At 45.7% G+C, this 13,221-nt stretch overlaps 1 protein-coding gene across 3 annotated transcripts in view; it reads right to left on the bottom strand.

The window, feature by feature from the left end:
* The window catches only part of LOC111977261 (DENN domain-containing protein 2D-like), a 36,803-nt gene extending 23,848 nt beyond the window's left edge, over window positions 1-12,955 (bottom strand). For 2 of the 3 annotated variants that reach the window (XM_024006644.2, XM_070448108.1), the window contains exon 1: window positions 556-1,218. In XM_024006644.2, coding sequence (XP_023862412.1) covers window positions 556-700 — 145 coding nt within the window. In that variant the 5' untranslated portion in view covers window positions 701-1,218. Of the gene's footprint in view, window positions 1-555; window positions 1,219-12,848 lie in introns of those variants that run through there. The other variant, XM_024006645.2, reaches the window with a different exon arrangement.
* Between the last annotated feature and the right edge of the window lie 266 nt (window positions 12,956-13,221).

The raw sequence follows: 13,221 nt of genomic DNA, 5'->3' as shown, positions 1-13,221 counted from the left end.
ACCAATCACACAAACAAAGTAATTCCGCCATTGTTAAATATCAGGACAAGGATCCTGCAAATAATCATTTTTATAGTTGAAAAATACATTTAGTAGGCAGACATTTCGAAATAGTTCTACATGTGGGTGGAGTGGCGCTTCATAGTTACGTTTTGACATCACCATCCCCGTGTACCTTAAATTGTTAGTTAAATAAAGGTTCAATAAAAAATACACASCGTTTCCATTTTTGTCGCAAAGATAAGTTCGACAAGAAAAATCGACCCGTCTAACTGATATACAATTGTTGTTGATCTTAAGAAAATGTGTCATCTGCGGTTTCCATTACACATGGCGCAAATATTTTTTTGTTGTTGCGACGTTGCTTTTGTCGAATAAACTGGTCGATGGAAACCTGCTGTTGGCACCGTCGGAACGCGAGTAGTGACTTGATTGAAGCCACTTTTCAGTGAAGGTACTTACATTTTTACAAACCTTGTCATACAATCAGTCATTCATTCTCAATGCGAACATGTTTAAAACTTCTTAGCCTATAAATGCATGTAATCTACTCACTCCATCTCTGCTTGAAGTTTTTTAATCCATGTCTTTCTCGAATCCTTTTCGTTACCTCTCCACTCATAGCTCTCACAGGTATCAACGTTGAGCGTCTTATCTCCCTGGACTGCTTGTCGTTTCTCAAATTATTATTTATCCACATTCATCCTGGTAGCACAAGGAAAATAGTCGCACAAGTAACGCATGCTGTTGCTCAATGTTCACGGGTTGGCTTCTCTGGGAATTGGAGAGATGAACGCAACAAACTGTACAGTGCGCGGAGCCTATGGGTCGATCAATTGTCAGTTTCTCACGTGGWTGTGCTTCATCTGATACAATTACGCTACCAATGCTTAACTATTCCTTTGATAAAAACTAGAATTACAGCTAATTTTAATCTGGTGAGTCAAGATGACAATCAAATAAAATTGCCATAGGATAGGCGAGATTGTGATGTTCTCCAGGATTTCATTTTGTTAGCGGTTTGTCTTACACATGCTTTTTTTAAAAGCTTTTACAGATGCTTTCTGTGACACTAAAGATCCTCCCAATGAGGTAAACAACTACTAATCATCAAGCACATGACCTGAAATGCAAATTATTCATGAGTCAAGTAATTATGCTGAAGATTTTTGAAGGATAATTGTAAGCAGACAAACATATTTCATCCCTAATAAATCGGTCTTTAAAACTTTTCTTGGATATCATTTTGGGTTTTCAGTGCAGTTATGTAGTTTTCAGTGCAGTTATGTAGCCTTTACAATACTGACAAAATAAACGCAACATGTAAAGTGACGTAAAAGATCCCAGAAATGTTCCATATGCACAAAAAGCGTATTTCTTTCAGATTTGGTGCACAAATTTGTTTACATCCCTGTTGGTGAGCATTTCATATCCATCCACCTGACAGGTGTGGCATGTCAAGAAGCCGATTAAACAGCATGAGCATTACACAAGGCCACTCAAAAATGTGCAGTTTTGTCACACAATACAATGCCATGTCTCAAGTTGAGGAGCATGCAATTGGCATGCTGACTGCAGGAATGTCCACCAGAGCTGTTGGCAGAGAATTTAATGTTCCTTTCTCTGCCCTTGGAGACCAATGTAGTTTTAGAGAATTTGGCAGTACATCCAACCAGCCTCACAACCGCAGACCACGTGTAAGCGTTGTATGGGAGAGCGGTTTGCTGATGTCAATATTGTGAACAGAGTGGCCCATGGTGACGGTGGGGTTATAAACTCAGCAAAAACAGAAARGCCCCTTTTTCAGGACCCTGTCTTTCAAAGATAATTCGTAAAAATCCAAATAACTTCACAGATCTTAATTGTAAAGGGTTTAAACACTGTTTCCCATGCTTGTTCAATGAACCATGAACAATGAATGAACATGCACCTGTGGAATGGTCYTTAAGACCACCTTGAGCTAGCCACGAGCTAGGCCCATATTCCAGCTAATTCTAGGGCTACAATACCTCTTGTCAATTGGCCTGGACCCTTTGTTGCCGACACGGAGCCCCGCCGATCCATCACGACTGGTCTTCCGACGTGGTCGCAACGGGCTTTTCCGTTGCGATGACGCCGAAGATGCATCTTCTTGCCRTGGCCCGCTAGCTTTCTAAGCGCCGTGTCTCCCACTCACCTAGCGTAGTACTGACTACTGAATGGCTCCCTGACTCACCTATTGCTGTGTTTTGGACCCTATGATCACCCGGCTACACAGCTGATGGCCCCTGGACTGTTTCAATAAAATTATACCTCATTTTGTTTATCTGTCGGCCCCAGCCTCGAACTCAGGTCCTCTATGTACCCGCTCTGCCCATTCATCGCCATTTACCCGTTGTTGTCTTAGCTCTCCTGATCAACACCTGTGACTGCTTTATGCCTCTCTCTGATGTCAATATGCCTCACTCTAATGTCAATATGCCATGTCTACTGCTGTCTCAGCTAGTCCATATTGTTTTATTTCACTGTAGAGCCCTCAGTCCCGCCCACCTTGCCTTAGATAGCTCTTTTGTCCCACCTCCCACACATGCGGAGACCTCACCTTGCTTAACTGGTCCCACCAGAGACGAAACCTCTCATCGTCACTCAACGCCTAGGTTTACCTCAACTGTACTSACAACCCACCATACACTTGTCTGCACATTATACCCTGACTCTATTCTACCACGCCCAGAAATCTGCTCCTTTTATTCTCTGTTCCCAACGCACTAGACGACCAGTTCTTATAGCCTTTAGCCATACCCTTATCCTACTCCTCTGTTCCTCTGGTGATGTAGAGGTTAATCCAGGCCCTGTAGACCCAAGTACCACACCTATTCCCCAGGCACTATCATTTGTTGACTTCTGTAACCGTAAAAGCATTGGTTTCATGCATGTTAACATCAGAAGCCTCCTCCCTAAGTTTGTTTTATTCACTGCTTTAGCACACTCCACCAACCCTGATGTCCTAGCCGTGTCTGAATCCTGGCTACAACATTTTCCGCCAAGTTGGCAACCCCGCCCTCTTTGGCAGTTCTATCTACTGCAGAGATGGCCTGCAGAGTTCTGTATCCAGGTCTGTGCCCAAACAGTTCGAGCTTCTACTTCTAAAAATCTACCTTTCCAGAAATAAGTCTCTCACTGTTGCCGCTTGCTATAGACCCCCCTCAGCCCCCAGTTGTGCCCTGGACTACATATGCATATTGATGCCCCCCATTTATCTTCAGAGTTCGTACTGTTAGGTGACCTAAACTGGGATGTGCTTAACACCCCAGCCGTCCTACAATCTAAGCTAGATGCCCTCAATCTCACACAAATTATCAAGGAACCTACCAGGTACAACCCAAATCCATAAACACGGGCACCCTCATAGATTTTATCCTGACCAACCTGCCCTCCAAATACACCTCTGCTGTCTTCAACCAGGATCTCAGCGATCACTGCCTCATTGCCTGCGTCCGTAATGGTTCCGCTGTGAAACAACCACCCCTCATCACTGTCAAACGCTCCCTAAAACACTTCAGCGAGCAGGCCTTTCTAATCGACCTGGCCCGGGTATCCTGGAAGGATATTGACCTCATCCCGTCAGTAGAGGATGCCTGGTTATTCTTTAAAAGTGCTTTCCTCACCATCTTAAATAAGCATGCCCCATTCAAAAAAAATTGAACTAAGAACAGATATAGCCCTTGCTTCACTCCAGACTTGACTGCCCTTGACCAGCACAAAAACATCCTGTGGCGTTTTGCATTAGCATCGAATAGCCCCCACGATATGCAACTTTTCAGGGAAGTCAGGAACCAATATACACAGGCAGTTAGGAAAGCAAAGGCTAGCTTTTTCAAACAGAAATGTGCATCCTGTAGCACAAACTCCCAAAAGTTCTGGGACACTAAAGTCCATGGAGAGTAAGAGCACCTCCTCCCAGCTGCCCACTGCACTGAAGCTAGGAAACACTGTCACCACTGATTCCACGATAATCGAGAATTTCAATAAGCATTTTTCTACGGCTGGCCWTGCTTTCCACCTGGCTACKCATACCCCGGCCAACAGCTCTGCACCCCCCGCAGCAACTTGCCCATGCCCCCCCGCTTCTCCTTCACCAAAATCCAGATAGCTGATGTTCTGAAAGAGCTGCAAAATCTGGACCCCTACAAATCAGCTGGGCTAGACGATCTGGACCTTCTCTTTCTAAAATGATCCTCCAATTGTTGCAACCCCTATTACAAGCCTGTTCAACCTTTTTCGTATCGTCTGAGATCCCTGAAGATTGGAAAGCTGCCGCGGTCATCCCCCTCTTCAAAGGGGCAGACACTCTAGACCCAAACTGTTATAGACCTATATCCATGCCTTTCTAAAGTCTTTGAAAGCCAAGTTAATGAACAGATCACCGACCATTTCGAATCCCATCGTACCTTCTCCACTATACAATCTGGTTTCCGAGCTGGTCATGGATGCACCTCAGCCACGCTCAAGGTCCTAAACGATATCATAACCGCCATCGATAAAAGACAGTACTGTGCAGCCGCATTCATCGACCTGGCCAAGGCTTTCGACTCTGTCAATCACCACATTCTTATCGGCAGACTCAACAGCCTTGGTTTCTCAAATGACTGCCTCGCCTGGTTCACCAACTACTTCTCAGAGTTCAGTGTGTCAAATCTGAGGGCCTGTTGTCCGGACCTCTTGCAGTCTCTATGGGGGTGCCACAGGGTTCAATTCTCAGGCCGACTCTTTTCTCTGTATATATCAATGATGTCGCTCTTGCTGCTGGTGATTCTCTGATCCACCTCTACGCAGACGACACCATTCTGTATTCTGGCCCTTCTTTGGACACTGTGTTAACTAACCTCCAGATGAGCTTCAATGCCATACAACACTCCTTCCGTGTCCTCCAACTGCTCTTAAATGCTAGTAAAACTAAATGCATGCTTTTCAACCGATCGCTGCCCGCACCCGCCCGACTAGCATCACTGCTCTGGACGGTTCTGACTTAGAATATGTGGACAACTATAAATACCTAGGTGTCTGGTTAGACTGTAAACTCTCCTTCCAGACTCACATTAAGCATCTCCAATCCAAAATTACATCTAGAATCTGCTTCTTATTTCACAACAAAGCCTCGTAAAACTGACTATCCTACCGATCCTTGACTTCGGCGATGTCATTTACAAAATAGCCTCCAACACTCTACTCAGCAAATTGGATGCAGTCTCACAGTGCCATCTGTTTTGTCACCAAAACCCCATATACTACCCACCACTGCGACCTMTGTGCTCTCATTGGCTGGCCCTCGCTTCACATTTGTCGCCAAACCCACTGGCTCCAAACCCACTGGCTCCACCCACTTGCTAGGTAAAGCCCCACCTTATCTCAGCTCAATGGTAACCATAGCAACACCCACCCATAGCACGCACTCCAGCAGGTATATTTCACTGGTAATCCCCAAAGCCAACATCTCATTTGGCCGCCTTTCCTTCCAGTTCTCTGCTGCCAATGACTGGAACGAATTGCAAAAATCACTGAAGCTGGAGACTCATATCTCCCTCACTAACTTTAAGCATCAGCTGTCAGAGCAGCTTACCGATCACTGCACCTGTACACAGCCCATCTGTAAATAGCCCWCCCAACTACCTCATTCTACAAATTATTTATTTTTGCTCTTCTGCACCCAGTTTCTCTACTTGCACATCCTCATCTACACATTTATCACTCCAGTGGCAATGCTAAATTGTAATTATTTCACCACTATGGCCTATTTATTGCCTTACCTCCCTAATCTTACTACATTTGCACACTATATATAGATTTTTCTATTTTGCTTTTGACTGTACGTTTGTTTATCCCATGTGTAACTCTGTTTTTGTCGCACTGCTCTGCTTTATCTTGGCCAGCTCGCAGTTGTAAATGAGAACTTGTTCTCAACTGGCCTACCTGGTTAAATAAAMGTGAAATTTAAAATATATATATATTTTAAAAGACACTAACTGCTTACAGACTGTAGGCAATTAAGGTCACAGTTATGAAAACTTAGGACACTAAAGAGGCCTTTCTACTGACTCTGAAAAACACCAAAAGAAAGATGCCCAGGATCCCTGCTCATCTGCGTGAACGTCCCTTAGGCATGCTGCAAGGAGGCATGAAGACTGCAGATGTGGCCAGGACAATAAATTGCAATGTCCATACTGTGAGACGCCTAAGACAGCGCTACAGGGAGACAGGACGGACAGCTGACCGTCCTCGCAGTGGCAGACCACATGTAACAACACCTGCACAGGATCTGTACATCCGAACATCACACCTGCGGGACAGGTACAGGATGGCAACAACAACTGCCCGAGTTACACCAGAAATGCACAATCCCTCCATCAGTGCTCAGACTATCCTCAATAGGCTGAGAGAGGCTGGACTGAGGGCTTGTAGGCCTGTTGTAAGGCAGGTCCTCACCAGACATCACCGGCAACAACGTCTCCTATGGGCACAAATCCACCGTCGCTGGACCAGACAGGACTGGTAAAAAGTGCTCTTCACTGACGAGTCACGGTTTTGTCTCACCAGGGGTGATGGTCGGATTCGTGTTTATCGTCGAAGGACTGAGCGTTACACCGAGGTCTGTACTCTGGAGCGGGATCAACTTGGAGGTGGAGGGTCCGTCATGGTCTGGGGCGGTGTGTTACAGCATCATCGGACTGAGCTTGTTGTCATTGCAGGCAAATTCAACGCTGTCCGTTACAGGGAAGACATCCTTCTCCCTCATGTAATACCCATCCTGCAGTCTCATCCTGACATGACCCTTCAGCATGACAATGCCACCAGCCATGCTGCTTGTTCTGTGCGTGATTTCCTGCAAGACAGGATTGTCAGTGTTCTGCCATGGCCAGCGAAGAGCCCGGATCTCAATCCCATTGAGCACGTCTGGGACCTATTGGTCGGAGGGTGAGTGCTAGGGCCATTCCCACCAGAAATGTCTGGGAATTTGCAGATGCCATGGTGGAAGAGTGGGGTAACATCTCACAGCAAGAACTGGCAAATCTGGTGTAGTCCATGAGGAGGAGATGCACTGCAGTATTTAATGCAGCTGGTGGCCACACCAGATATTGACTGTTACTTTTGATTTTGACCCGCCCTTTGTTCAGGGACACATTATTCCATTTCTGTTAGTCACATGTCTGGAACTTGTTGAGTTTATGTTTCAGTTGTTGAATCTTTTTATGTTCATACAAATATTTACACATGTTTAGTTTGCTGAAAATTTACGCAGTTGACAGTGAGGACATTTCTTTTTTTGCGGAGTGTAGTATGGGCAGGCATAAACTACGGACAATGAACACAATTACATTTTATCGATGGCAATTTTGAATTCACAGATTATGTGACGAGATCTTGAGGCCCATTGCTCTGCCATTCATCCGCCGCCATCACCTCATGTTTTAGCAAGATGATGCACGGTCCCATGTTGCAAGGACCTGTACACAATTCCTGGAAGCTGACAATGTCCCAGTTGTTCCATGGCCTGCATACGCAGACATGTCACCCATTGAGCATGTTTGGGATGGTCTGGATCGAGGGGTACGACAGCGTGTTCCAGTTCCCACCAATATCCAGCAACTTTGCACAGCCATTGGAGAGGAGTGGGCCACTATTTCACTGTCACGATTTCCACCGAAGTCGGTTCCTCTCCTTGTTCGGGCGGCGTTCGGCGGTCGGCGTCACCGGTCTTCTAGCCATCGTCGATCTACTTTCGATCTACTACGATCTCGGTATCGGCCCGATGTCTAGTTTATCGCCGATGTCAAAGCTGACGTGCATGCCGATATTAGCTAGGTAGCCACTTGTTGTTCGCCTATTGAAATTGAACTTCAGTTCATGAAAATAAATAGCTAGCCAGCTACTTAACTCTGTTGCCTAAAGCTAATGTTATTAGCAGCCAGCTAGCTTCATCTGGTTAGTGACACTCGACCGGACCGGGTTATGTGTTGTGAAGCTAGCCACAATAAGGATTAGACACAATAGTGGAATTTGCGGTTTGCTTTCAAAATAAAAGTACCTCTTTGAAAGTGATGCAGAAGGTTACAATTGGTGGAATCATGCCATATTTAGACTAGACGATGTTAAACACGGTTGGAATGTGAAGCAATGAAATGGGGTATCAGTCTACGCGGTGACACCCACAGAATACAACTGAAGAGTTTACGGAAATATTAGCGTTGTAGCTCTTATCGCTAGATTGTGTGAAATCACCTCCCCAGTCAGCCTATTGTATGTATGACATTCCTATTGCACTGTACAGCTTTGCCTACTGATTGGGGATCAATGAAATGGGGTTTCAGTCTACTCACTACCCAAGATATATTTTCCCCAACGTCCTCAGTTATCAGCCTCAAACATCCACGCAGTATTGTTTTTCCTCAGGAATAGTTTTCAATTTACAGTTTCAGAGTCCCGCATTAAGAGCTACGATGCTAATGTTCTCTAGGTGTCACTGAGTAGACTGATACCCCATGTCATTGACCCACAATCCATAGGTAAGGCTGTACAGTGAKATAAGTATGCCCCCAATGCAATTCTAAAGTCTAATACATCCAGTGTGATTTTAACAGATTTTTGTCAAATTAACAAATCATTGTCTTTTGTTGATTTTATGAAACAACATTCCAACCTCGTTTAGCATGATGTATTCAATGACGACAAGTTTACTATTTGCATCACTGTCAATTACATACTATCCACTATTGTTGCTAATCATTGTGGCTAGCTAAAACATAGATGGGTGTCACGTTCGTCATAATGATTGGACCAAGATGCAGCGTGGTATGTTTCCATCCCTTTTATTAGGAAGAGAACTCAAATAACAAAAACAATAAAGTGAACAAACGAAACGTGAAGCTCAAAATAGTGCTCGCAGGCAACTATACCTAGACAAAATCCCACAAAACACAATGGGGAAATGGCTACCTAAATATGATCCCCAATCAGAGACAACGATAAACAGCTGCCTCTGATTGGGAACCACACCAGGCCAACATAGACATACAATTCCCCTAGATAACCCACCCTTAATCACACCCGACCTAACCAACATAGAGAATAAACAGCTCTCTATGGTTCAAGCAGACAGTACCACCCCCCCCCCCCCAAAGGTGCGGACTCAGACCGCAAAACCTGACTAAATAGGGGAGGGTCCGAGTGGGCATTTACCGTCGGGGGCGGCTCCGGTGCGGGGCGAAGTACCCACTCCGCTCGTGGACACGTCATCGGAGGAACCGGACCGTAGATGTCGCCGAGGACTCCGGACCGTAGATCGTCGCCGGGGACTCCGGACCGTGGTTCGTCGCCGGGGACTCCGGACCATGGTTCGTCGCCGGGGACTCCGGACCGCAGACCATCGCCAGAGGCTCCAGACCGCAGATCGTCACCGGAGGCTCTGGACTGGGAACTGTCGGCGGAAGCTCTGGACTGGGAACTGTCGCGCGGAAGCTCTGAATTGGGAACTGTTGGGAACTGTTTCGGGACTGGGAACTGTTGCCGGAAGCTCTGGACTGGGAACTGTCGGCGGAAGCTCTGGATTGGGAACTGTCGCCGGAAGCTCTGGACTGTGGAGGCGCATTGGAGGCCTGATGCGTGGGACCGGTACAGGTGGCACCGGGCTGATGACACGCACCTCAGGGCGAGTGCGGGGAGGAGGCACAGGACGTACTGGACTGTGGAGGCGCACTGGAGGCCTGATGTGTGGGACCGGTACAGTGGCACCGGGCTGATGACACGCACTTCAGGACGAGTGCGGGGAGGAGGCACAGGACGTACTGGACTGTGGAGGTGCACTGGAGGTCTAGAGCGTAGAGCTGACACAACCCGTCCTGGCTGGATGCTCATTTTAGCCCGGCAAGTGCGGGGCGTTGGCACAGGACGCACTGGGCCGTGAAGGCGCACTGGTGACACAGTGCGTAGAGCCGGCGCAGGATATCCTGGACCGAGGTGACGTACTGGAGACCAGGAGCGCTGAGKKGGCACAACCCGTCCTGGCTGGATGCTCACTTTCGCAAGGCAAGTGCGAGGAGCTGGCACAGAACGCACCGGGCTGTGGATGCGCACTGGAGACACATTGTGTATCTCCGCAAAACATGGTGCCTGACTGGTCCCACGATCCTCACGGCGACTGTCTTGCTCCAGACACCAAACCATCCACTCTACCTCATCACTCCCCTCAACTATCTCACAATACTCGTCGCTCAGTCTCAATATACCTCTTCGCTCTCAGACTCGCCGACCACTCCGTGTGCCACCCTCAATTATTTTTTTGAGGCTGCCTCTCGGGCTTCTGTCGTGGCCGCGAACCCCGGTGTCGTCGTTGTCCTTCCTTCACCGCTTGCTTCTGCTTCCATGGAAGGCTTTCGTCTCCTGCCATTATCTCCTCCCAAGTCCAGGATGTCTTTACCTCCTGGATATCCTCCCAGGCCCAGGATACCTGCTCCTCCTGGCCACGCTGCTTGGTCCGTTTGTGGTGGGATCTTCTGTCACGTTCGTCATAATGATTGGACCAAGATGCAGCGTTAATCACACCCCGACCTAACCAACATAGAGAATAAACAGCTCTCTATGGTCAGGGCGTGACAGTGGGTCAGACCACCATTAATCAAATAAGAAATGTCTTATAAATTAGGGTTATTTTATATGATGACACCTAGTTATATAGTTAGCTAGCTAACTATAGCTACTGAAACAGATTATGTCATTTTGCTATGTTTTTGGGGAAGAACACTGTTTGCATCCATGAGATAGCTAGCTTTTTTTATGACCAGCACTGTAGGTGTGCGAGACAACTTTACCAGCATCATAGCATACGTATCGATGAATCATTGTGACATATGAGTGATAGTGTAATCAATGTGTACTAACTACGTAWWTTMTTTTGAATGCATTATATTATTGTGCAGTCATATTCAGGTCCTGATTGGTCAAGCTTATTTGGGTCTTTGTGTGTCAAAAAATAAACACGTCAAATAACACTATTTGACGTGTGTATTTTTTGACACGCAAAGACCCAAACAGCGTTCCATAGAAATCCTGGTTGAGAATAAAACGACTGAACAAATGAACAACAAAACAGCACAAAGTAAGTGAAAGAAATSGGTTTTGATTATGTTTTGCTGGTAATGGGAACATGTGTAAATGCCAACAAAATAACTTTTTGGTTAGTATGTGTGTAACCTTTATTTAACTAGGCAAGTCAGATTAAGAACAAATTCTTATTTACAATGACGMCCTACCCTGTCAAACTCGGACGACGCAGGGCCAATTGTGCGCCGCCCTATGGGACTCCCGTTCATGGCCGGATGTGATACAGCATGGATTCAAACCAGGGACTGTAGTGACGCCTCTTGCACTGAGATGCAGTGCCTTAAACCGCTGRGTCAGTGTGTGTGTCTGTTAACTATTTAACTGTACTAAAATGTTTAAGTTCGCCAAAATTTTAAATACCAGGTATCAGGATCGTTTTTTTTGMCATGGAAAATATCAGGTATCGGCCCAAAAATGTAATTGTTGCATCACTAGAGGCAACTGTGTTCTTGGGGACCTTCAATGCTGCAGACATTGTTTGGTACCCTTTCCCAGAGCTGTGCCTCGACACAATCCTATCTTGGAGCTCTATGGACAATTTCTTCGACATAATGGCTTGGTATTTGCTCCGACATGCACTGTCAACTCTGTGTGTGTGCCTTTCCAAATCATGTCCAATCAATAGAATCTACCACAGGTGGACTCCAATCAAGTTGTAGAAACATCTCAAGGATGATAAATGGAAACAGGATACACCTGAGCTCAATTTCGAGTCTCAGAGCAAATGGTCTGAATACTATTAACTACTGTCGTACCCCATTTTTTTGCACACATTTTATAAACCTGTTTGCTCTTTGTCATTATGGGGTATTGTGTGTAGATGAGAAACAAAACAAATATTTTATCAATTTTAGAATAATGCTGTAACAATGTGGAAAGTCAAGGGGTCTGAATACTTTCTGATTGCATTGTAAAGTGATGCATCGTGGCGTCCATGAGGTTGAGCAATGAATAGTTTGGTTTGTTTACCCTCAGCTGGACCAGATGGGTGGGTCCTCCTGAGGCTCCTGTCACAAGAGCATCAACCTCCTCCCTCTCCTCTGGAATGCTTTGAAGATTTGTCTATTCATGCTTTACTTGCATGGTCGGTATAAAACTATTCAGGTTCAGACAGAGAAGGGGAGATAGAGATCGTAGATGTTTAGATGAGAGCCACCTACCCTTTCTTGAGGCCTCACGCACCGAAGAGTAGGACTGCACCCCCCCCCCCCCCCCCTCTGCCTTAAATCCAGCCTCCTCGCCATCTGTTTACCTTCGCTTGAGATTAAGCATCAAGTTTACACCTTACTTCTATGATGTATTGTATGTGAACTGAAGGAAGGTTTAATCAACATTTTAGAAAAATGGGCAGCAATAATGACCATATGTATCAATATGGCTAGGGGAATAACAATTTTGGTGTCTATGGCACTAGGTCAAGACCGATGTATTTCTTCTGAGTCAATTCCAAATAAATGACCTCAATTTGTTCATACCAAATAATAAGGGATGACGGGGATGCTCAAGCTGGAATCGAAAAGAGGAAAAGCTCCAGTTTCTCTGCTTCTCCCGCCATCCCAMCTCTATTTGTCTGGAAGAGACGTGGATAAGTAGTTTTGAGATTAAAAAAAGAAAGAAATACAATTSATTGGAAGCAGTGACATGTCAACATCTGACCTTCAACTACTTTTGAAYATTATTTACAGTGATCACTTCTGTTAAGATATTTTCATTACCTGTGAGCGTAGTGTCCATCTTGTTCAGTAGTGTGGTTTGAATCTCATAACCCAGTGGTGAGGCTCATATTTCAGACTCCCTCACAATGTATTGTCTCTCCTTCAAGCTATCAGTTATTGTTTGCTCTAATGTAGACTTTGAAACTCTATATTTAAACTGTGGGCACACCCTTGTGGTTTGCCTAACAATATGATGTGCTTGGAGTCATGCGTCATAAGAAACAGATATCGAAAGCAGACATCTGTGTAGTTTACAGGATATGATACCAAGCAGAGTTTTAAAGTTTACTTGAATGTGCCAGGACTAAACTTAATCTTAGTCCTGGAAATCGGCCCTAAATGTCCTAACAGCTTCACCTCTCGACCTGAAGCA

This window comes from Salvelinus sp. IW2-2015, linkage group LG17 (genome assembly GCF_002910315.2).
Source record: "Salvelinus sp. IW2-2015 linkage group LG17, ASM291031v2, whole genome shotgun sequence".
NCBI lineage: Eukaryota > Metazoa > Chordata > Actinopteri > Salmoniformes > Salmonidae > Salvelinus > Salvelinus sp. IW2-2015.
This window is presented reverse-complemented; position numbering and strand designations above follow the sequence as displayed.